The 26,569-nt window shown below is 38.2% G+C and overlaps 1 protein-coding gene across 1 annotated transcript in view; it reads right to left on the bottom strand.

Moving 5' to 3' along the window:
- CCDC171 (coiled-coil domain containing 171) overlaps nt 1–26,569 on the bottom strand; it is a gene marked incomplete at both ends in the record, with an annotated part of 152,274 nt that overhangs the window by 28,481 nt on the left and 97,224 nt on the right. The window contains 1 exon segment of the mRNA XM_080638297.1: nt 11,741–11,872. Coding sequence (XP_080494423.1) covers nt 11,741–11,872 — 132 coding nt within the window.

Below are 26,569 nucleotides of genomic sequence, written 5' to 3'. Positions count from 1 at the left end.
ACCTGTTAGGCTGGAGAGCAAACTTTCATTTTGGCTTCTCACCAAACCATCAGTTATGTACACAAACCCATGATGCCAGCATAGGGAAAAGCACAAGTCAGCCTCTACTTGTAATGACCTGCTGAACTGCATTCCTCAGGTAAACAGACACATACTTAATCTAATGTCCACTGCCATATATAGGATGGACAGGTATTCTCCTTTTATTCTGCCTGAACTCTGATGTTAATAAGACAACTTTGCTTCATAAATTCTTGGACTTCATCAGAATTTGTATTAAAAAAAAAAAAAAAAAAAAAAAAAAAAGCTAGACTTTCAATCAAACTTGCTTTCAAGGCCTGATTTATGCCATGATCATGTTTTATTAGAAATTTCAATAAATTTGAAGAGCACAGTACACCTACTACTGACCTTAATGACCATACACATTAGCACTCCTCTTTCCAAAGCAGAAGTTGGAGAATATTTGCAATAATACCACCAAAAGTGGTAGTGACACCGAACTTGACAATTTGCTATCCTTAAACTTAGTATGAAAGAATAAACATATTTTCCTCACGAAGTTTTCTGTTAACCATCATACTCTGAGGAAGAAACATTACTAAAATGATCCATCATCTTTGAATATCTAGTTCTTCTGACAATGGATGTACGGCTGAAGAAAACCCTTGTTGGGAAAAAAATGATTGTTTGTCTATCTTTTTGGCATGTCATATACCTAACAGTTAATGTTAGGTATAAATGTTAGTTAAAGTTGAGCTAATGCTCAACTCAGAAATGTATAAATCCCAATCATGCATACTGAAAACTGGTGGATGAGTGAGACTCCATTATACTGAAGTCTGGGCTTCTTCCACGTGAAAAGTCAACAAGCTAAGTGAGAAAACTTGAAAAACAAACAGAAGAAGACACTAACTTTTCTGTTGGCAGAGCTCTGGTTGTCCTCATTAAAACCAACAATTCAAAGACAAAAGTAATTACCTCATGAGCTTTTTTAGATAATATTTTGGAAGACACCGATTTCCTGTTTTGTAGTCAGCACTATATGTCTTTTCATTAAGTGGAAATTTATAATCTGATTGCAGAATAGGATTTGAATTATTAGGTTGGGAGCTTGGCAAATAAGGAACAGGCTGTTACGGTCTATTCCCCTCTCTTGTCAACAGTAAACAATTAGATCCAATTCCTTAGAAGCACAAGAGACAAAATAACTTTCTGAATTCCACTTATAAAATTGGATGCTTATAGCAACACTGAAAGGAGAAAACTAAGAAGGATAGGTACTGGTGAGATGAGTTTTCCTAGAGACATCAAGTAATCTTCAACAACAGGATTAGAAGTAAAATACTGACTATCATAGGGTACCATAACTACATTGAGAAAGCCCTTTTTATTCTTTCTTTTTTACTGCATTTGGTGAGGAGTTGCAGGCACTGTAACATTGTGCACTTGCTTGGTGATCCTAATGGTGGATCAACAAAAGCAGCTTCTTATCCAAGGACGTCCAGCTATCCTAACTTATAAACACCCTAGAGGAGTGCATTTTCTAACTACCTCTAATTTTAACTGGTTGCTACTTCCTTATCCATTTTTCAAAGCTAGACCACTACTTGCAGGTAGGTAATTTATGAGAAATTGAGCCTACGGATGTTGGTAACATAGAGAAATCACTTCCACAGCTGACTAAATATAGAAACTATAGATGATTGCTACTGGTTTTCACCTTCTTGTAGTTCAGAAATTACGAAAGTAACCTGAAAAGAAACAAGGAGTGGCAAATGGTAGGTGATTATGGCAGATGATGCCAAAGCATGAAAGTAAACTGGGAATATTTATTAACATATTAACATTAAGTGAAGTAGTAGAAACCATTTTCAAAGCATACATATAAAATAGTTTTTCAGGAAGTATGTACTTAACCTGCTAAGGTCCTTTCCACAAGTCATGTGAATGCTTAATTTTACACGGGTTCAAAAAGCAATGGGACAATAAATGGCTGTTGAATACAAAAATATGAGTTTGTCTCTGTAGACATTCAAACCCACCTAGACTTGTTCCTTGGTAACTTGCTCTAGGTGGCCCTGCCTTGGCAGGGGGATTGGACTAGATGATCTCCAGAGGCCCTTTCCAACCCTAATGATTTTGTGATTCTGAGGTTTTGGAAGGATTTGAATTAAAATGGCAAAGGCTGAGAGAAATTCTGGAGACATTTTAGCTCTGTTTTTTTACACTTTTTGTTTTACTTTCCCCTATCCAACCTGTTTTTAAGTGGGGACAACCAGATTTACTGCTATTCTATGTGCCCTCTAGGCATTAAATGTTTCTTCAGTCCCACACTCTGTTTCCCAAAGGAGTAAAATTTGTAGCAAGTCTCACACGGAATAAATGCAGAACAAATCGAGCATCTAGGATAGTGACTTTTGCCAGTGTACAGACAAACATCACATTTTGACATGTAGGAGACTTGCTGCTCAAAACCTAGTCCTGTGGTCTTTGCTATCTTTTGTAAAAACTTCAGAATTTAAACTTTAACTTGCAATCTTTAGTTTGTGCAATATTAATTCATAAAAAAAAAGTTATTCTTTTGAGAATGGGAAACTGGATGGAGAAAAAGCCTGGCAGTATATGCCATAGCAATGGCACGATGCTTTTTTTTGCTCTCGCATCTCTCCATTTTGTATTTGTCAATTATGATAGAATCAGGAAGAAGGCAACCTACAAATGGGTGCTAGTATTAGAAAAGAAGACACGATCTGCCTCAGAACAGAGAGAATGCACAATATAGTATATAAAATATAGTATTCAGGCATTAAATAGGTGCTGCAAGTTTGCCCCACAGGCGGTGACTGTTTCCTCCTGATCTTTACTTCAGAACTGCACTTGTCAAAAAAAAGATCATGATGTGGAAGAAATCCAAAGGAATCTCACTATAAGTTCTATCAGGAGGATAAGTTTCAGGAGGATAAACAAATAGTAGTCTTTCTATGGATATGATCTTTTTAAAAACCATGAGAGACTCAATCCTTTGCAGGTAAACTTGCCAACACACAGGCTATGTATCCCTGTTATTTAGGTTTACAAAACAGTTCCACATTCGTCCTCTTTACACTGCTTTAGCACCCTCTCCATTTTCTCCCCAATCCCTAATTTCTTAATACCTTTTTGCTTCTGACAGGGAGAGACCATAATGAGGAAAGAGACCATAATGAAAGGAAAGTTAAAGAAGAATGTAATTAAATTGGGTACTGGAATGGACAAGTACTCATTAAAAATGAGTGCCCTACTTCAAGCCCTACTTTGTCCTGGAAGACCTACAGCAATAGACCTTATCAATCCTAAGAATTTATGCTTTTCACAGTCCAATATAAGTGTTGGAACTTGTGACCTTTGGATTCTAGCAGCACATATCACTAGATCATCAATCAGTTCAGTAACCAAAAAATCAAGACAAGAGCTTCAAAGTAGTTCATTCTTATTTCTGCAAGACAACAATGTAAAAAAGAAAATTTGCAGGTAACAACATATGTGAATTTATGAGTCACAATTAAGAGACACACACATACACACACACACACCCTTTCCCTCCTGCTCCCCAGAACTCCAAAATTATTTAGTGGCAAACGGGTAGAATTTGGTTAAAAAAAAAAAAAAAAACAAAACAACAGGTTAACTTCTAATCCTTTCAAAACCTGTCCTCTTCGAATTTTACTTTAGTGGTATGGCACTTGGGATTCTATCCCAATCTACTTCTTCAATATATGACAACTGTGGAGTAGCAGAATAGCCTGGATTTTTTTGGCCTAGTTTTATATTCTGAAAGGTTTACTGTGTTTTTCTCAATCCTTAAGTTGCATATTCATTGCCATATTTTTGTCTAAGTGCTGTCACTTATAGTGTCATGCAGAAGGGCAAATCAGGGTCAGTTTATGTAAGCGGCATCAATTTGAAAAACTTCATCAGTCTTTCTTTCAAGGCATTATGCAAAGAACGCTGACATTAAGAGAGCCTTAACTGACAGCAAATGAAATCAATCAGAAAATCCCTAAGCCACAATCTTGCTCAAGCTGTAGATAACCCTTCCTCTTCCAGGTCTTTAACTACAAGGCCCACCAAATGCAGTATGTAGGCAGAAATGTCTCCCTTGATTTCATTACAAAATTCTTGCACTAATACAGTGCGTTGTCTAGTAACTTTTCTTTCTCTGTAAGCTACCAATAAGAACAACAGATAGAGTTATGTTTTATAATGGTGGAATACTAAGCAGTTAAGTGAAAAAAGGCTAAAGAAAAGATTCAGCATTTGAAGAATCTTGGTTTTTTAGTTTAAATGTAATTAAGAATAGAAAATAGTTTTTTTCTGTTTCTGCAACTAAGGTATTTATGTAATAAAGTCTATTGCCTTATTAACTTCTATTGCTTAAGACTCACTTGCTCAGCATTTCTTCTTAGTTCTTTAAATTAAAAGAACCAGTACAAAAAAAGTAAGATTCCAGACAATTCCTAATCTTTCACAGTATTCACTTCATGAATTCATTTTGTAACTCACATGATTATCAACAGTTTAACAGCTATACTTCTGAAATGGCTTATCTGTGTTACACAGTACACACCACACATAATATCAAACAATACAGTCACATCCAAGCTACACAGTGGTTATCTGGTAAAATCACTCCTTTTCTGAAGATTCTGTGCACAGATAATCCCATGCAATTCTGAAAGGATTTCTTAAGCAAGAAAAACTGCCTAACAAAAAAGGTGCTGTGAAAATGGTATTTGTTATTATCTGTTACGGAACGATGTTTTATTTTGTAGTTAGAGCTTTTAGGAGTCTGCCCTTGTTCACTGAGGCAGCTTTGGGTACCTACTGAGATCACCATGTCTCTAGAGCAATTTTTCTCATAAAAGAGTAGTGACTAGAAGTTAAGAAAGATGCTTTCTTCTGTACAATGCAGCAATCTCATAACCAGCTAGAAAAAAAAAACAACCATGCCAGGATTACAAGCAGAACCAAAACTAAATAAATAAACTTGGTGAATTAAGATCATGTTTTACACAGCTCCGGCAGCGCTTTCTTACATTATCAGCACAGATCCTTCATTAAAAATTACTCACATGCAACAGATACAAATGTATGAAAAAGTGGACAAATGCAGATGGTTACATGATTGCTTGACAGTGTTAAGAAAGCAAGCTTTCCATTAAGAAAGGTTACTGAAAGGTTAAATTATTATATATTAACATTGGCATTCAAGATAATCAGCAGCAGAACTTAACTGAAAAGTTTTTACAAAACTAATAATGCATATGAAAGAGACTGGACAAGAGTTAGTAGTTTCACAGGCATAAAGAGACAGAAACATCAATTAATCAGTAATTGATTAACTGGTGATTACATATACTGACTTCGATATTTACAGTCCCATGGTGCCAAAGACTTAACAGGGTTGGTGTGCAGTCAGTGCTCCAGCTAATCGGAAGCCTTCTGAGAAGGTTCTTCATATAGTCTCTATTCGTTTATTGGAATGAAGAAAGGGAAATGAAGAAAAAGAAAAAGTGAAATTGTTGCTGAGAAAGTGAGGAAAAGAAGCTAATGATAAGAAGGGAGAACATGAGGAGAGAGCAATGAAAAGCCCATAGGGGACAGGGAGGAAAAGACTGCTAAAAGAAAAGCTGTGAAGAGGAGAGGAATTTGAGAACATGGCTAACCAACAGAAAGGAGAAGGAGTGTGAAATTCAAATTATAGAAGGAAAATTTCCAACATCACCAGCATTTTGAAAATACCTCACTTTAGGTTTTAAATAGTGTTTTGCTAACAAACATTAATGTTAGGTTTTAAAGGAATCATAGTTAAACCAAATTATGCCAAAATGGCTCAGATACCAGCTGAACACATTCAAGGAGATTAGAGTTCTTCGTGTTATGTCTCTTCAATCTGGTTATTCAGATTTTATTCAGATGTTAATTATTGTTTCATAAGCCCTGCACCAACTTTATTTTGAACAAAATGAAGTTTGCTAAAGGTCAGGGTTGCAAGAGGTCACCCCACTCTAATGAGATTAAAACATTTACTTATTTATGAGCATTTGAACTCAAGGTGCAAGAGCAAAGTATCATTAAATTAATAAAGAATCGCTTTTCTCGTTAAACAGAGAAGGCAGGTTTGTGGTCAGTAAGCAGCAGCACATATTGACACTAGGTAGGAAATCAGTCCTTTTGGAGAGGAGAAGAAAAGAGGGGTAGAGCAGCCCCGGTGCTGTTGACAGCAGCTCTTGAACTCCTGGAGAATGAAGACCTAGTTTTATTCAACAGCAGCAGCAGAGTCTGATTCCAGAGGAGGCAGCTTTCTGGCCTCTGTAAAGCAATGGATAGGTCCTTCTGTGGGTGAAATGGTGGAAGTAAAAGGAAAACACTACAAGTGTTTGCATGTTAGGTGCACACATATATAAAAGCACTGTCTTCAAGACTCCCTTAAAAAGGTTTCTCCTTTCTGAAGTATTAAGAGGAAAAAAAAACCCACCGAACCCACGATTAATTGTTCTTTTAATAGCCATGCATTAAAAAAAATAAAGCAAAAGGCTCCAAAACAGAAGCACAAGATTTAAAATGCTAATAATTCAGTTTTCAACCAGCTACTCCACAATTAATTCACCCCATTAAGTCCTCATACCCGAAATGATTTATGTTTGAAAGACTTGCCTTATGCAGAAGATAAAATCTAATGACAGAAATATAATCTTACCTTTGAAATCACTTGCTTCTTCAATTTGGTAAGAATATTTCATTGACAAGTAAACATAGGGATGAGAAAGTATTTATTATTTTAAGAAAAATTATCAGCAGAATTATGCATAACTTTTACCTTCTAATCTATCAAGTATAAATCTGAAAGTAATGGACGAGTGAAAATAAATACAAATTAAGAAGCTCCTAATACTTTAAACTACATTTATATTTCCCAATTAATTACAAAAAGTGGACCTACAACACAATCAGATAATGCATGACTAAATCATACATGAATACACAATTTACATAAAATAAATGGTAGGAACCTACTCCTTTATATGCTAACACTGAAGATATGTCAGTACTTGACTATATTACTACCATTGCTATAAGCCTCTATGTTATTACTTTTCATTTTTCATTTCAAACTACCTCAAAACACCTGAGCAATGCAAAGTACATATAAATCCCATATGGACTTCCTAAACCTGCATGAACAGATGGACACATGCTGGAGACGGGAAGAGCAACACAAAGGGAGCAAAAGGCAGTGGGGGAGAGAAGCTGAGGGAAAGGAAGAGAGCCAGAGGCAGGGGGACAGTATGGACAGAGAGAGTGACAGGCAGAGTTAGCAGGGCAGCCACTGCGAGCACGAGAGAGTGGCAGAGACTGGGAGACAGACGAAGCAGAGCAGCAGGCAGAGATGGACCAAAGGAAAGCATGAGCGTGTGTATAGCAGAGGCATCAGGCATGGCAGGGATAGCATGAGCAACAGCAGCAGAAAGAGTGTGTGTGGCAGTGCACACGCAGCAGTGAGCAAGCGTGCTGCACACATGCACTGGAGAGTGTGCACATAGGACACGGGGAGAGACAACGTGCATGTGGCAGAGAAAGGGAAACAAAAAGAGTGGGAGACAGATGAGACAAAGTGAAAATTATCCACCTCAAACCTGCATGGATGACAGAAAACACATCACAAGTCGTAGTACCTTTCAAAATTAAGGGACAACTTAGTAATGGAAAATACTGATTTACCTACTCAAGTCCTTGGTTAGAATAAACTACAATTTTCCTATATGCAAGGGATTCCCAACAGTAAGGTCAATCTCACATCTCAAGTGAAGAGCAGCACACAAACAAATGCTTTCTCCTAAGACCTATGAATACCAACATCTACAGATTTGTGTATATGTCCTTTTAAACCAGAATCCTGCCTGTAGTCTCATCTTTACATCTGCTTTTTCATATACCTCATAAATGCAGTAAACATTCACATCCTCATTAAAGTCACTTACAAAACTTGCCCATTTGGAAAAATGTGCAGTATCTCAAAGGGTAAAATGATATGATTGCTATAGCTTTGAAACACTCTCACCTGGTATTTATCAAATATCAATCCTGTGAAAAAGCAACACAAGTTCATCTGTGAATACTGGTTCTCTTCCGAACCAACATTCAGAAGTCACACCATATCCTTTAGGAAGTAGAGATTAGAGGAGAAAAAGTCCTGCCACGCCAAATAGTCACCAAAGCAAGCACAACAAACTACAAGAGCCAATTAATAAAATATGCAAATGGAGACTTTGAAAACAGAGGTTAAAGTAGTTCCCATGACACAGAAAATGATTATTCTTTCTCTAAATGCCTATCTGTAAGCATTGTGAACACCAGTCGCTGTCTGATCACACAGCCATATGCATGTATTTCACACATGCAGCAGATACGATTCTGTCAAGCATGACTAGTTTTTTTTTGCCACTGTTTTTCACCCACAATGACTTAATTGATCTGTTACTTCCGTGTATTAGACCATTTGGGACATGCTGCATAAGGACAGTTTAAGGCAACTACACTTGGTTTAAAGTACACCTCTGATACCTACTGTAAAACCAGCCTGTAACAGTAGATATAGAGCATAATCCTACACAGGACAAAGCCACTGATTTGTATGTTATTAGCCCCTCCCTGTCTGGAAATCAAGCACTTACGTATCAAGTATACATTATACATCCTATTTCTATTGCAAAACTTGAAGCAATTTTAGGTATCAGACTAGAAGTTTCTTTCATAGAAGTTCTTACCCTTCTGAATCTAGAACTCCAAATAGAAGAAATTTATCATGAGAGAATACCAATGCTTAATTATTTATACATGAATTTAAAACTATCTTTATTTAGGGACTTTATATATTGGTTTTTTAGATCAAATTGCTTGCGATAAGTATTAATTACATATTTGATGTGAAAGTACTTGAGACAATTCAGACTGAATCTTCTAAATAACCACTTTTTCTGTGAGCCAATAACATTCTTTCAGAAGAGAGAGTTAAGGGAAAATTATCCTCTTCTTAAAGGTGTAGCATAGTTTGATTTTGTATTTTACAAAATGTTTATAACATGTACTGGCTAATTTAAATACTCATCTGCCAAGCAAGACTACTAGTATTAGGAATGTCATGTTATTTTAGTTGCTCTTTTTCACCCTATATCCTGTAGTTATTGGAGGCTTTATGTACGGTTCCACTTTCTGTCTTCAGTGGGAACATTCACGCATATATATATGCCATATATATGCCATAGCAGCACACCTTAAATCATGTTCTCACTGAGTTCACAGTCAAGCACCCTAGGTTAATCACGCCAATCTTCCTTGCACTTGTCTCCCATAAAGAAAGCATATTTCTCCCAGGAAACTTTCATATAGAAGTAACAGCAATCTAAAAATTCTGAGACTTCCTGTTTTCCCAGTGACAAGGAATATAGCTCCATAATGCTGCTGAGCCCATCAAGTAATTTCCATTCAAAAGGCCTTTAACAGCCACTTGCTTTCTGAAAAATTTGGAAGGAAAAATGTGTATGCACATAGAAAAATACCAGCTTTTTTTTTATTCCCCTCATATGATGATTAAGTGATACACACTGAACCAGCAGTTATCAAGTTATTATTAATTACTGATTCCAGCCACCTACGGCGAATTGGACACATGAATAATAAAAATAAAACAATGCAATCTCTTCAGTACTCAACAGTTCTGATACCCAGTGCTTCATCCCTATCATACAGTCTAAATTAGAATCTTAATTTTTACATTTTTTTTTTTAAAGAAACCACAAAATATCAACAAATCTAGACTTGGAATAAAACTCCTTATGTCTAACACTTGCAGTTAATAAGGCCTTTAATTGAAATGCACTTGTCACAGACTATAAAATATATGTAGTAGTAGTGGTTACAGAGACCGCGCATGCAAACAATTCCACTGGTTTTAACGAGAGGTGTCCATAAAGTGATTGCTATATGCTTACCACATTCAAGATTGCAGGATTGCCCTTAATACAGCTTTGCATACAGTGAAATTAAAATCAATTAGCTGACTCCCAGGTATAAAAAGGAAATTTTATAATATAATTTCTATAAAGCAGTAAAAGTTATCGAACAGGCACTATGTAACTAGAGACAAAAAGCAGAAAGGGGAGGGAAAAGAAAAGAAAAGGAACTGCACAGTGAGAAAGACTGTGAACCACTGATGTTTATGTATGTACAGAGTAACCATGTGTAATAGGAGCTGTCAGGTGAACAAAAACTGTGTTTACAATACTGCACCACCAGTAACCTACCCAGGGCATATATTACTGTGTGCTAGTTATAACAGGCGCATTCTGTACAAATGTGAAATACAAGTTTTTATACTTTTGTTTCTCTTCATCTCCTTAGAAAGAAAGAATAGGCAGTCTTCCAAATGTTTTTACAATCATTTTGAGGTCAAAAAAGAATGGGAGTTGGATAGGGACAAAAAAAGAAAAAAGGCAGCTACCACTGAATAGGCCACCAAATTAGAAAAGCAGTATTTAAAAGCTTGTGATTTCCAGGACAGCTTCTTTGAAAAGGTGCCACCTGTGGAACTTTTGCACAGCCTTAAAACTGATCATCACTGTACTGTACTAGGTAAACATCTGCAACTCTACCCTCTGCTACAGACACACAGCTGGGTTAACTAAGGTTCAGTGAGAAATGTCAAGTTTAGAATCTCCCTTTCTTGAACATTTGATTTTGTGACCCTGTTCCTGCAATTTATATATAGTGTATCTAGAACAGACACTTTACAATAAATTAAAAAGAATTACTACAGCAGTATACACACACTATGCAATACTTGCATTGTCTGACTTCTTTGCCTTTTACATTACTAGCTTTCCTCTCTGACTTGCACAGAAGAGCACAATGAAAGAAGTATGTACTCATTCTGCCTTTCGTTCTCTCATTGAGAAAATAAAATGTTCTGGCTTTAGCAATAATGTGTCACAAGAATGAAGTAATTCTGCACAGCTATAAAGACTGAGGGAGAATTCATGTGTAAGAAGACATAAAAGACTTTAAATGCAATAAGTGGTCATTGCACAGAATCTATTTTCAGAGCTGAAAATATGTACATTTTCAGTTCATTTATCTTTCTTTTCATTTCTCATTGTTTCCTCCTAAGGAAATTGGTATTTTCAAACAGACAAGTCTTTAAACCTACATGAACAAAATAAATAGCTTCCATATTTAAGTATTCCAAATAGCAATTTCTTTTAAATTAGGAATGCTAAAAAATCACTATTACTTCTAAAAATGAAAATGGAAAAAATCTGATACTGACCAAAAAGCAGCATAAAAATCTTTTTTTTCTTTCCCTCCCCCCCCCCCCCATTTGTCTGTTTAAATTTGGGGGGGGGGGGGGAGAAAAGGGGGAGCTGGGATAGAGTGATATTAATTTTCAAATATAACATCCATATTTTTCCATGGTCCTATTCCCATCAGTTATTTAACATTACATGTGCAAAATTTAAAGTTCGCATCATCTCTGAAATACCATATTCAAGAACATATATGGAAATAATTTCCCTTTAAACTGTTGACTGCAATAGTTTTGAAGCTTTTTGTTCTCCACACATTCAGAGCAGGCCAGCTTCTTATTCTACCTCAGATATAAAAAAGGAAGAAAAGAAACAGGATTATTTTAGACTCTAACCTGAAATGCCACAACCTCTGGCCTGCCCTTCAGCCCTTCCACTGCAAAGGTCTCTAGGTGCAGTTTGGGTAGCTGCAGGGTGAAGTCATTCCTGGTTGCCGCAGTCCGTGACAGCAAGGTCTGATCTCTGACCTGAAGGGAAAAAAACAGCATCAATGGTAATTCCCCTTCAGACACATTAACTGGGATGAACTGGGTCCCCTTGAGCCCACTGAGTGGACTTGCATTGATCGCTGGACCTGAAATCCATGAATAAATTTAGGACTAATTGATTTTTCGTTGCAAATAAATCTCTAATTCAGAGTGCTGGGAGAGAATGTTAAAACGAAAAAGCATCTTCCCTGGTCTGAAAGGAGAAGGAAAGAAGAGACACTAAGGGCTCACAAGCACACCTGGTACATACAGATCTGACCCCTGTAAAAAACTTGTAAAAAAAGAAATAGTATTTGTACTACCGACACAAACAAACATCAGCTATGAAATTTAAAAGTTCATATGATCACAAAAACACAAAGCGGGCACGTGAGTTCTGTCTACTGTAGGGAGATCCTATCAGTCCTCTACAATAAGGTTAATTTTATTATCAATTCAGTTAAACCCCAGATTAAAATTAATAATCCTCAAACAAAGCAAAATAAACTGACCTGTAGCTCTGCAATTAAGGGAAGGAGAAAAAACAAAACAAAACAAAATTAAAAAAAAAAAACAAAACACAAAAACACCAAAACAAAACAACAACAACAACAACAACAAAAAAAACCCAAAACACACCACAAAAAAAACCCAACCTGCTATTACATTTCTTATTGTGGATTCACTGTGAGAAATAATGCACTAATTGTTACTAATGGACTCTTATGCAGTTTCTACCCATGCCCGTTCAGAACGGGCACAGAACCCGGTCACTCTGGTACTCCACCAGTTCTGCGGGCAGCCTGAAGGAAGCGAATGATGGAGCGACCCCGCCGACCAGTGCCTGCGCCGTGCGAACAGACCCAGCCGAGCCCGTTGGTGTCACAGTGCCACCTCCCGGCCACGCGCGGCACCGCGGGTAACGGGGACCCGCGGGCGCCTGCAGAGCGGCACCGGCGCCGAGGTGAAACTTGGCAACGGGAAGGATTAACGCTGTTGTCTCTAAACACAAGCACGCTTCCCGGTGTTGCACACGAGACGAATATCGCTGTCGGTATTTAAACCCCAACGTTCTTCCACATAGAACGTGATTAGTCTATCGGCAGGCATGTGGAATTACACATATTTAGCACATAACTTTCACGGACACATAACTTACATTCATAAACCATATGCTGCCACACACCCATTTTTCATTCTACTTAACACAAAAATTATCATATTCACCTCCAGCAGATCCCAGCAGTCAGATTAGATTCTAATACACATGGATAGACACAAATCCATACAAATAGGTATTTGTACAAATGAAAGGATGAAATCCATTCACTTGGCATGGACCATATCTGTTGAGTAGCAGTAGTCAATAGTGCAAAAATAATTTCCTGTCTTTAACAACAAAATACAGTCTGATACTAAATCATATACTGAATATATACTAAATACATATCAATCAATAGGTACATTTACTAAATACTATGTAAAATAAATTTCAGTTCTTCTTGGAGCCTCCCTTGCCCAAAAGAGCTCACCAAACAAAAATTCAAACATACAGCCATTCATTTTAAATCCCAGACTACTTTTCTGTAACCACTCACAAAATTAGTTCTTTTGTAAAACGTTGATTATGAGTGAACATGCTTCAAATAACAGCGCAGCCTTTGAAATCTGCTCTGATTGAAAGAAGTATGCATGCGTAAATCTACTGATACAAAGAAGAAAAGATTTTATTTTATTCGTTGCTCTGTTCTGTGGGAATAGGGAGCCCTACATTTCCCAGGTTGACCTAAAGAATTCCTGTCAATACCTGTGGCTGCCAAACATATGCACTATGATGCAATTTTTATAACAGGAAAGGTCTTCCACACGTTTTTGCACTCACAGTGCACTAGGTTCAGGATATACAGTCCTGTGGAACAAACATTGTCTCTAGAGTGTTCTGTCAGCATGTGTAATTCTGGTCAGATGTTAACCTTGCTGAATATAACAAAATGCATTACTTTAAATACACATATATATACACACACAAACATACACTTGATTTACATTTTTACAGGTCATATATCTCAACTTTTCAGTGTCTTTGCTGCCAGTATGCACACAGATAAAAGAAAACATTAATGTGGATTAAGGTACTAAGAATTTATCAACATCAAACCACCAGTGTTTTGCCTTCTACCCTTCTGAACCATAGTCAATAGATCTAAATATTTTACTGCACCCTGGCCAATTCATTGTTTGATGTTTAAAAACTCACCCAGAATCAAAGAAAATTTATTAAATTTCAGCCCCCAAATGAGATACTATTAGCTTTGAAAGTCAAGTTTAACTGCGATATTGATGATTCTCTTTTTTCTGTGACAAAATTCACAAGGGAAATCCCTATGTCAAAGCACAAAAGCAGATTGCTAATACTAGGGGGAAAAAAACAATGTATAAGCAATGTAGGTATAATACACACACAATATACGCAGTGGAAGTCCTTTTAACCCTATTAATTTCAAACCCTCCATTTCAGTACTGGGGTCTGATACTCACTAAACAATGAAATACAAAGGTATTTTTTTATTTGGCTGAATTGTGGTAAACATGCGACTTTAATACCACTGCACCAGAAAAGCACATATTAGCTCCTTAAAGAGAACAATATTTGATATGAAAATTCACAACTAAAAAACACTATCCCAAAACTTTCTGTGTCTGTAAATACTTGGATCATAAAAAGTGAATGCCATTATCAACATGCATACTGAGAAACAAACTGAAGCTAGAGCTGTCCTTTGAAAACCCTCACTAGGGTTCAGGAAAAAGTGCAAGAACAAAAAGACTGGGCAGTTGGTGTACAAATATCATTACATTGTTTCACTAACAGCGAAAACAGTCTTCAAGTTGACTACCTATTCAAGGAATGGAAAGCTGTAACAGCCATGCTTGTGCAGAATCATGCTGGATAGGCCATACCTGTATGAAAACCTAGTTAACTAATTTCATCGCTTCCTGGCTATATGCTTTTTGAGCTGCAGAAACACAATGACAGGAGTTGGTAGACTCTGATTATTTCCTTATTTTCCGAGGAAGTAAGCACAGTACTCACACACACAAATTACGGAACCATCAGGCAAAAGTTTTAAAACTGGGGGGTTTTTGGGGTGGTTGGGTTTTTTTTTGTTTTTTTAAAAAAGGGCTTTTTTTAGCTTCTTGAGAGGAAGAAAAAACATTCAGTGTAGTTAAGCTTGACGATGCACATTTCACAGCTTTTTTGTCTTCAAAGACACTTTTTTTTTTTCTCCACATGAAATCTAAAGCAAGACTATTTTATTTGAGATGACTCCTTAGGCTAGAGACTTAATGCTATCATCTAAAAAACCCTGATCAGCCAATCAGGCTTACTGCAATGATTAAAAACATCTAAAACCAGTTCCACCTCCCTATAGTCAAAAATTAATAGATAGGAAAAAAAAAATACATAAATGAATCTATATCCAACGTTAGTCAAGATTTTGACTATTTCTGATTTTAGTAAATATAATTTTGACTGAGACCGTGGAAAGTTTCAGAAGTGATTCTATGTGGAGCATAATTAAGTATTGTGACAGCAGGCTGCTAAGTATCATTAGATTTTTCAGTTTAGCCCTACATAAATACTATTTGTCTGAAAACAGGCAAAAGCACAAATGGATCCACACAACTCTAGTACAAGACTCAAAACATTTTAAATCAAAGGAGCATAGTGACTTATGACAGTGTTTAACTTTTTAATTAATTAAGAGAGCAACATAGAAGACAACACTATAGCCACTCAATTGAAAATCAATAAACTACTGATTAACTGAGATCAAAGCTGAAACTGAATAATAAACTGAAGTTACATTATTGACTGAACCAAGGTATAGAATTTGATGGTCTAATTCTGCATGTCCAAAAATTATCTTAAAAATTTGCTGATAGGAGATAATAATTTTGTCTACAGTCCACTTCTTTGCTCACTTTGTTTTTCCTCCGCATAGTTTCAGCTGCTATGTCCAGTTATTCCAATAGCAAGTTATAAATGGTATTAAGATGTGCTTAGGCCTCCCTAATGTCTTTGCCTGATTACTGTCTGACCAGTACAGACCTGAGATTTTAGTTCCTTATCTGAGCCTAATTCAATCCTTTCTTACAGTGAAAAGAAAGCAAGATTAGTCCTACTACTATTTTTCATAGCATATCATAGTCAATTGAAACAGTGAAACAGAAACTACGATGCAATGATTTGGTGATACATGAATAGCAAACAGTGACTTCGCTTGACATTGAGATGACCATATTGCTGAGAAAACAGATTGCTGAGATAACAGAGGCTACAAAAGTTACGCAGATCATTCTAAAAGAGTGCAAGCAAAATGGTTTCTACCACACATATGTGCTGTGCATGTGACATATAATTAATAAAAATGTTTTTAGAACTTTTTAAAATAGAAGGAGGCAGTTTGAATGCAAATCACATCTTAGTCTTGACAACAGTCATGTAAATACGTGGCTGATTAGCTGCAGAATGTTTTTGCCTCCAGGGCAGTATGTACAACGGAGGTCATATCACTCAAACCAAGGACATTCACATCTACTGAATGTAGTCCTTCACCTGCTTCAATGAGAAGCACTTCAATAGAGGTAAGTTATATAGTAACTTACTTGAACGGGCAAGTCTTTGCTACAGAGGCACAAATGATCATGGAACTAAGGAGAATAATAAGGAAATATGTACACTGGATAACAGAAATTCTTCATGAACACTTCCTAATTTTTTAAAGTTTAGTTATGGCTTGTTGATGTTCTCTTACTCTATACTAAAAAATACAAGTAAATATACGTGAATGAAATTGCACCAACAATAGTACTGAATAGTGTTGATAACAGTAGTGCTTCAGGTAAGTTGCCAACACAGATGATCTTTCTAATAGTGATCATACCTTAAGTGTCAGCCCTTTAAGGGAATACAGACCCTAAAAATTGGCTGAAGGATCTGGCACATGCGATACCTGAAAAAGTACAGACCAATGCACCATGCTGGATCCAAGAGACAATCTGTTAGTATCATTTGCTCATAAACACTAGAGTCTGAGTCTGCTCTGAAAATAAGGAAATCACTCAAAAAAATGTATACTCATCTTACTGAATGTGGGCCTATATAATCACAGACATATTTTCCATCAGGATGTTTCAGCAATCAAGGACCCCTCCAGAAGCACAGACACTGCTTGTGACAAGATTGCATTGCTTAAACTGAAGGCACTTTAAATCAAACATACGAAAAATGGAAAACTATAGCCATAATTAGAAAGTGAAACAGGTGAGGAATCACGCTGGGAACCAAACTAGTCAATTGAACTGCAAAAAAACCCTCTCAAACTCTTTTTTCTTTTTCCCCCCATTCTCAGGAAGGCCAAACCAAACTACATCAAATCGCAATGTATCTTACTTAGACAAAACAGTGCTTCATAGAAAGAAAAGGGAAAAAGAGGTACATGGAACAGTTGAATGGGTACTTCTCAAATGGCCATCACAGTTATGTTTGAGTGCCCATTAAAGGCAGGCAGATTGTTGCATACTGTTTCATCATAACCAGGAATACATCTCCAAACCCAAGGGTCTGAATTCTGAGTGGAGTTTCTAAATCACATTTGCACATACCCTGCTGTAGGTAGCCATACGTGAATGTAATTAGGTATACCAAATGTTTTACTTAATTAAACATGTACTAAAAATATCTGTATTAACATACATATTTAGTGACTATCCTTTTTGATTAATTCAAGATTCCTCATATTACTACATACACACACTATATGCTCCGTTGAATAACATGTTAATTAATTTGATCTGGAGTTGTTTTTTGCAAACACTGACCACTGCACCTAAGCTTCACTATATTTGCAGGATGTGCACTGCAATACATCCCCTACAAATGGATTTCAGTGACCTTGGGCTGAATATGAACCTATGTCTGGAAAAAATAACAGTTAACGTACTCAGTAATTCCACAGTTCAGTTCCAAACAAGGATTTTTCTTTACTGAAGGCAAACTACAAAAAGTACTCAGGCTTAAAAAAAAAAAAAATATGAAGAAGACAAATGCACCCTGAAATTAGCTTAATTATTTTTATATATATATATATATACATATATATATATATAAACAAAAAACAGTTAAAGCACATGGATATGACATTCGGCAATGACTTATCTTTAGTTTTTCAAGGTTTTTAAATCCCTCTTGAGCTGGAGTACCATTTTTAGCTTGGCTAGGTCAGAATGACACTGAACAATATGAGTGATGACACACTAGACAGCTATATGGACAGAGTTGTCATCAGCAAGCCAGCTGTGCTAACACCTGTATGTCCTGCACAACTGATCTTTAGGAACAAGGATCAAGAAAGTCAGATTACTAGGGGGGGAAACAAAAGTCATTCATAAACATTTAAATGAAGATGTGCTAATTTGAGATGGAAAAGGAGAAAAAGTAATCTTGTTACTGCAGTTTTTTCTTAGCACAGAGAAATAATAGCTTGTTTCCTACTACAAACTTCTTACAGCAGTCATTTAGAATTTTAATATTCTAACTGGGTTTTCTTTGTGATTTTATTGCACGTGCACATACCCACTGTATCGCAGACTTGTGATAGGGGCAGTTTAAAACAACCAAGGACCACAGCAATGAGCAGACCCTGAGCACACACCTAAACAGGCTTCACTCTGTTAATGCGTCTGAACACACAGAAGAACCAGCTTGGGGAGTGACATTAGGCTCGGGAAAAATTTGCAAGTTGAGCTCTCTAAAACAAAAGCTTTTAAATCATTATTAACTTAGTATGATAGACTAAAGATCCCCATTTGTGGATTATCAGTACCTCTGCAAGTATCAGGTCACACTTACCAAAGTCTGATTGGGACAGCTAACTTAAGCCTTGTAAATGTTCTGTTTTCTCAAGTCCTGATCAGTTTGTGGTCTTCTTGCTGAAACTAACTAATGACACATACACTGAGTGTTTTTACTGATGTAGTCACTTGTATATGAACTTATACCTATTGTAAATTAATTTCTTACAGGCCATAAAACCACCAGCATAAGGAAATGCATTTTATTGCTATGGACCACGTGAGAAATAGCAATCTAATGCTACCTCATTACTAATTCTCAAGTATTCAATGATCTCACCCCATCCCCAACTGTCTCTTTATCTTGTTTTAAAAATGTTATTAAATTGGATAAAGAAAGATACTTTTTTCTTTGCATTTTACAAGTATATAACAGGATGGATCATACATTGTTCAGATTTTTTTTCAACTGATTTAACTGTGGGCCACAAATCTCATGCATAGCCAGTTTAGGGACATTTCGGAGAAGACAACAGGCATGGAAAGGGAGCAGCAGCAAGGCAATAAAACACAATAGTGGAAGGATTTCAAGGCGACCGCTGATGGGTCTGTGTGGAAGCTGTTCTGCCAGCTGGCGTATGAACCTTTCAATCAGCAGAAATGAAGTGCATTACAGAAGTGGATGAAGAATAATACTTTTGACGAGGTGCCAAACCGAAAGGAGAACAGTGGATAGGTGCTTTGATCCCTGAACTGTCCCAAAACATCAGAATGGGTTGCTAACCAGTACTGCAAAAGAGATTTTTGGGGGAGGTTTTTTGCGGTTTTTATGGACTTATTATCACAGCTCATCAGCCTCACAGGGTAGTGGCTAACAGTCTAAACTTGTGAAGATAAGGTATTTTATTAACCTGTTAAAATGGCCAAATCCTAAGCAGCCAGGGCTGGGACAAGCTGAAAACTCTGCCAGCCCATAAACTTTGTCAAGACCTTACGAGTGAAGAGTACAGTGGGAAACAGAAACAATTTTCTGTCCCTGTGCAGGCTCACTCACTGGATGACTTCCCATGGTGGTGTTTCGCACAGGCAAAGTTTAGAGAACAGGCATTTAGGGAGGCTGAAGAAGAAGCAGTTACAGCACTGTATCAGGTGTAGGTGTCCAGGCACTGCCCAGGGGCTGCCCTGTGCTGGACACAGCTTTTTCCATCCATCTTCAACAGACCCAGCACATGGCACTGCTGAGTCCCCCAGCCATGACAGCAGCCCCTCTATGAAAATGTACTTAAGAAAGTGCAAAAACTACCAAACAGGCAGAGGAGGAGGGGAAAAAAAGAGTGAGGAACAGCCCTGCGAACACCAAAGGCAGAGAAGAAGTGGTGCAGGAAGTGCCTGAGGCACTGGATTAGTGGATAGTGGATTATTTCCCTGCAGCCCAGAGAGAGGGCTGTACAGAAGCACACATCCACAATGTAGACAGTGCAGGACCCCATGCTGGAGCAGGTGGATAGTTCCTGGAGGAACTGAAGTCCATGGAGAGCCCACACTGGAGCACACAAACAGCATGAGGAAGAAGGAGCAGCACAGAAGAGTTGTTACAGACTAAGTCCAATCCCCTGCCCCTCATTCCCCCACCTTACATCTCAGAGCATCAGCAGAGGAGTCAGGAATGAAGCTGCACCTAATAGGTAGATGGATGCTATTTTTTTTGTCTTTGTTTCTCACTATCCATATCTATTTTAATAAATAAAATAATTTTCCCCAAGTCAACTCTGTTTTTTTTACCTGTGACAGTAACTGGTATGCAATCTCCCCAGCCATTATCTCAATCCATAAGCTTTCTGATTCTATTTTGTACCCCTTCCCTATTGAGGAATGAGAGAGCAGCTGGGTGGGCATCTGGCTGCTGGCCAAGGCTAACCCACTACAAACACTCCAACTGAAAAGCAATACAAGGGGAAGACTGAAGATTTTAGCATAGATAGTGTAAAATTATTTCTTCCACTAGTGGGTTTACTATAACTTGTAAATCATTATCTACACATGTGAAGGAATCCAGTAGTATAGTGATCAGATCTAATGTCTTTTACTTTGTTTATGCAAACAGTATTAAAAAAATACATAAGAAATTAATAATGAAATAAAGTTTGCCAACAACTATAACACGGATATATTTACAACAAAAACATTTTTTGAAAAGAAAGTTTTAAGAAATCAATTATTCTTCATACATGAAAAAAGGACTGCAGATGGCTCTTTAAATATGATATTTACTTAAATACTTTTTCTCTTGATGAGAAGACTTTTCAGGAAACTCTACATTTGCACTTTAAACAGATGAATTTTCTTCTAGTAAGACTTCCAGTAAAGATTTATTTATTTGTTACCATTTTGCATCTTATATCGTTTTTTTCTTATTTTAAAGGAATTGGTCAAGTCACAGACACAAATCCTCTAAGTACAGAGGGAAGGAGAAAAAAAAAAGCACCTGTTTTCTGAACACAAATGAAAAACAAAGAAAACAAACAAACAAAAACCAAACCAAACCAAACCAACCAAACAAACAAACAAAACCACAAAAAACCCACTACCAACAACAAAATTCTTGTGGGGTTTTTTTGCCCTTGGTAATGTTGTTTTGGTAGTGGTTACTATTATTATCAGGTAAAACATTCATTTTGCATTTTGATATTTGTCCTCAATATTTAGATGGTATAAAACCAAGAAAGAGCTCTTATTTTAATGGTATCAGGAACTCTTGTACAAATAATCCAACTCCAGGAGTCAGATGAAGATAGCTAACATGACAAGACGCAGTGTAAGACAAAAAATAACCTTCTAAAGAATATCTTGCAGGTTACGAAGGATATGGAACTAGCTGCTAAGAACAGTTTCTCTCTTACCATAGCACATGCTAAAATTCCTCAACATTGATGCTTCACAAATATTCACGATGATTTCAAAAAAGTGGCTCTGAAATGGTCTTAAAAGAATAATTCTGGGCACAAGCACACCCAAGCACTTGTTGACAAAGCCAAATATATGATACTAGATTTTCCATCCAGTCACAGGGGGCAGTAAGTGCTGTAAATGATCCCTTGTCTAGAGCTGTACTAGAAGTATGCAGGGAGATTGTCTCCCTCAGCTGCACTTGTTCTTGCTTTGTTTGCTGAATGTTACACTCAAGTACACCCAAAGGCAGACTGCTACCTTCTGGAATTCTTGTAGTGAGAATGTACATAAACGAACGGGGTCGCTTTAATGGATATCAGGATACACTGTCTTACTCTGAGTTTAACCAAGATTACGAAGGATGTCTGTAAAACCCCTCTGAGCAACATAAGCAAAAATTTAGCATTATGCATTGATAACACAGATCCTGCAAGTGATGAAGTGGAATTTTGTGGATATTTGCTCATGAATACATCAACGCAGAAATACCACAATGTTCAATTTCAAACTCCCATAAATGTACCTGCAGCTAATAGTAATATTCGTTCAACTCCAGATTCTGAACTTTATCCATTTTCTTTTGATTTCTCTTTTGAAAACAAAAGAAGTTCCCAGAACTTCTACAGCAGAAAAGACAGGGTTGAGGTTCTTTTACTAGTACTTCATCTACTTCATCACGTTTTGATGTTTCACTGTGTAAGAAAATCTTTAAGAACAACAGTGTAAACTTGATAGTTTACACATAAGCCAAATTCATTAATGTTAGATAATTAGGTACCATTATGATGTAGGGTTTATATTTCAGATAGTTCCCAAACAAAGATCAATAATTTCCCTTTATTTTTCCAGGAGAGGTGATATGTCAAATTATGAATGATTTACAATCAATTTTTTTTAGTTCTTGCTGAAAGAAGCATCCTGACGTTTCTAATTCTTATGTTTTCTTCATTCTTTAGGTTGACAAACCAGAAAGGATAAATTACTCTACTATTCAATAATAAGCAATTTAGGCCTAACAACTATGTACATCTGGTGGCAATTACAGAGACGTGGTGGGACAGCTCACATGACTGGAATATACTCATGGAGGGCTATGTCCTTTTCAGGAAAGACAGGCCAGCCAGGCGGGGTGGTGGGGTTGCTCTTTATGTGCGAGAGCAGCTGCAATGAACTGAGTTCTGTCCAGGGACAGGGGACGAGCGAGTTGAGAGTCTGTGGGTGAGAATTAAGGGGCAGGCTGGCAGGGGTGATACTGTTGTGGGTGTCTATTACAGGCCACCAGATCAGGGTGAGGAAGCTGACGAGGCCTTCTACAGGCAGCTGAGAGCGGCCTCACAGTCACAGGACGTGGTCGTCGTGGGGGATTTTAACTTCCCTGATGTCTGCTGGAAGGACTACTCAGCAACCCAGCCACAGTCCAGGAGGTTCCTCCAGTGTATGGATGATAACTTCCTCATGCAAATAGTGGATGAGCCAACCAGGAGAGGAGCGCTGCTGGATCTCATCCTCACTAACAAGGAGGGTCTGGTTGAAGCAGTAAAGGTTGAGGGCTGCCTTGGTTGCAGCGACCACGAGATGGTGGAATTCAGGATCTTGTGTGGTAGGACCAGTACAATAGCAAGTAGAATTGCAACCCTGGACTTCAGCAGGGCAAACTTTGGCCTTTTCAAGCAATTGCTAGGGGAAATCCCATGGGCAAGGCTGCTTGAAGGTAAAGGGGCCCAAGATAGTTGGTTGGCATTCAAGGATTGCTTATTCCGAGCTCAAGATCAGAGCATCCCGACACATAGGAAGTCAAAGAAGAGGGCCAGGAGACCTGCGTGGCTACATAAGGAACTGCTGGGTATGCTCAAGTGGAAGAGGAGAGTTTACAGGTCATGGAAGGAGGGGCTGGCCACTCGGGAGGAATATAAGGCTGCTGCTAGAGGATGTAGGAAGGCAGCTAGGATGGCTAAGGCCTCCTTAGAATTAAATCTGGCCAGAGGGGTCAAGGACAACAGAAAGAGCTTTTTCAAATACATAGCTGACAAAACTAACACCAGAGGCAAGGTAGGCCCACTGATGAATGGGATGGGAGCCCTGGTGACAGAAGATACAGAGATGGCAGAGTTATTGAATGCCTTCTTTGTCTCTGCCTACTCTGCCAGAGGCAGTCCTGAAGAGCACTGTACTCCTGAGACCTCAGATGAAGTAAGGTCACTGGAGCAGTTTGCCTTAGTCGATGAGGAATGGGTTAGAGACCAGCTGAGCAATCTGGACATCCATAAATCCATGGGTCCAGATGGGATGCACCCGCGGGTGCTGAAGGAACTGGCGGAAGTCATTGCTAGACCACTCTCCATCATTTTACCAAGTCTTGGGAAACGGGAGAGGTGCCTGAGGACTGGAGGAAAGCAAATGTCACTCCAGTCTTCAAAAAGGGCAAGAAGGAGGACCCGGGTAACTATAGACCGGTCAGCCTCACCTCCATCCCTGGGAAAGTGATGGAACACCTTATCCTTGATGCCATCTTAAGGCATGTCAAGGATAAGAGGGTTATGAGGGGCAGTCAACATGGCTTTACCAAGGGGAAGTCATGCTTGACCAACCTCATAGCCTTTTATGAGGAAATAACATTGTGGATGGATGATGGCAGAGCGGTGGATGTGGTCTACCCTGACTTCAGCAAAGCATTTGACACAGTCTCCCACAGCATCCTCATAGCTAAACTGAGGAAGTGTGGTCTGGATGATCAGGTAGTGAGGTGGACTGCAAACTGGCTGAAGGACAGAAGCCAGAGAGTTGTAGTCTATGGGGCGGAGTCTAGTTGGAGGCCTGTATCTAGTGGAGTGCCTCAAGGGTCAGTACTGGGACCAGTATTATTTAATATATTCATCAATGATTTAGATGAGGGAAATGAGTGTACTGTCAGCAAGTTTGCTGATGACACTAAGCTGGGAGGAGTGGCTGACACGCCAGAAGGCTGTGCTGCCATCCAGCGGGACCTGGACAGGCTGGAGAGTTGGGCAGGGAGAAACTTGATGAAATATAACAAGGGAAAGTGTAGAGTCCTGCATCTGGGCAGGAACAACCCCAGGTTCCAGTATAGGTTGGGGAACGACCTGTTAGAGAGCAGTGTAAGGGAGAGGGACCTGGGGGTCCTAGTGGACGGCAGGATGACCATGAGCCAACACTGTGCCCTTGTGGCCAAGAAGGCCAATGGCATCCTAGGGTGTATTAGAAGGGGGGTGGTCAGTAGGTCGAGAGAGGTCCTCCTTCCCCTCTACTCTGCCCTGGTGAGACCGCATCTGGAATATGGTGTCCAGTTCTGGGCCCCTCAGTTCAAGAAGGACAGGGACCTGCTAGAGAGAGTCCAGCGCAGGGCAACTAAGATGATTAAGGGAGTGGAGCATCTCCCTTAGATGGAAGATGTTCCTCCCTTAGAGGAACAGCTGAGGGAGCTGGGTCTCTATAGTTTGGAGAAGAGGAGACTGCGGGGGGACCTTATTAGTGTATATAAATATATAAAGGGGGAGTGTCACGAGGTTGGAGCCAGGCTCTTCTCAGTGGCAAACAATGATAGGACAAGGGGTAATGGGTACAAACTGGAACACAAGAGGTTCCACTTAAACTTGAGAAGAAACTTCTCAGTGAGGGTGACAGAACACTGGAACAGGCTGCCCCGGGGGGTTGTGGAGTCTCCTTCTCTGGAGACATTCAAAACCTGCCTGGACACATTCCTGTGTAACCTTCTCTAGGTATTCCTGCTCCGGCAGGGGGATTGGACTAGATGACCTTTTGAGGTCCCTTCCAATCTCTAACATACTGTGATACTGTGATACATCAAGAACTAAGAAGCAGGTGTGGTAACTAACATTATCAAGGAAAGATGGCAATTCCTAGATCCATTCCCTGCATCAGAAAAATCAGTGCTAAGCACGTGAACTTCCCTTGACCTTTCTCCAAACATTTCAATCCTTGTGCATATACAGTCCAGCTTTCTAAATCAAAAAGTAAACTTGCAAGAAATTCTCAAGGCCAAGGATGTTACATGTACATGTTACTGTAACAAAACAGCACTTTCTGCATTACATACATTTTCCAAGCTTAAATGAAGTGAGTGTAAAGATGGGGACACAAATAAAGACATTACCTAATAGGACAGATTGCAACACCTAAAGCACACAGTTTAGGTGTTGTCACTTTTTTGTGAACATTAAAGAAAAGAGAAATTTGAAGAAGGTACCTGAAAATTCAGTTGATAGTAGTTTCGGTGGACACAGAAACTAAGACAAGGAGTAGATTCCCATGTTGCTGGGAATTCAAGATGTTTATAAGGGAAATTAACACTCCAAGGCAATAAACTCACTTTCATTCAGTGTTACACTGGATTAAGAACACTTACAAAACAACCTGAGCTACAGTTAAAACACCTGTAATTAATATATACAGCTTTGTTAAACTTTCAAATAATACTATACCAGGGCAAAATAGTACAAGTCAAAGAGACAACTTAAGATTATTACTCAATTTAAAAAAGGCTTTTAAAAATGTATCATGAAAGTTTTTGATTACAACCCATTACTTACTGTATTTTCCCTATTCTATTTATCATGTATCAAAGATTAAAGTAGCATGGGTAAAGCCAAACGTCTTATGGCCACCACATATGTGACCTCATCAGATGACCTTCACCTCACTCAGTAGAGAGTTAGCAGCAATTATCAAATGTTTGGATGACCAGTAGTCTTCATTTAGTAACCAGAAACAGTGTTCAGCTGAGGTAAGGAAGGTGAGGTTTGTAATAAACTTTGTATCAAGAATAAGATGTCAGAGTATTACAAAATTGTATTTTATTTCACTAAATATGAATATTTTTTTAACTTGAAAGAAATTGAAGGTGGAAACTTA

This window comes from Psittacula echo (genome assembly GCF_963264785.1).
Source record: "Psittacula echo genome assembly, chromosome: Z".
Taxonomy (NCBI): domain Eukaryota; kingdom Metazoa; phylum Chordata; class Aves; order Psittaciformes; family Psittacidae; genus Psittacula; species Psittacula echo.
Note: the sequence above shows the minus strand (reverse complement) of the source record. Positions and strands in the feature narration are given on the sequence as shown.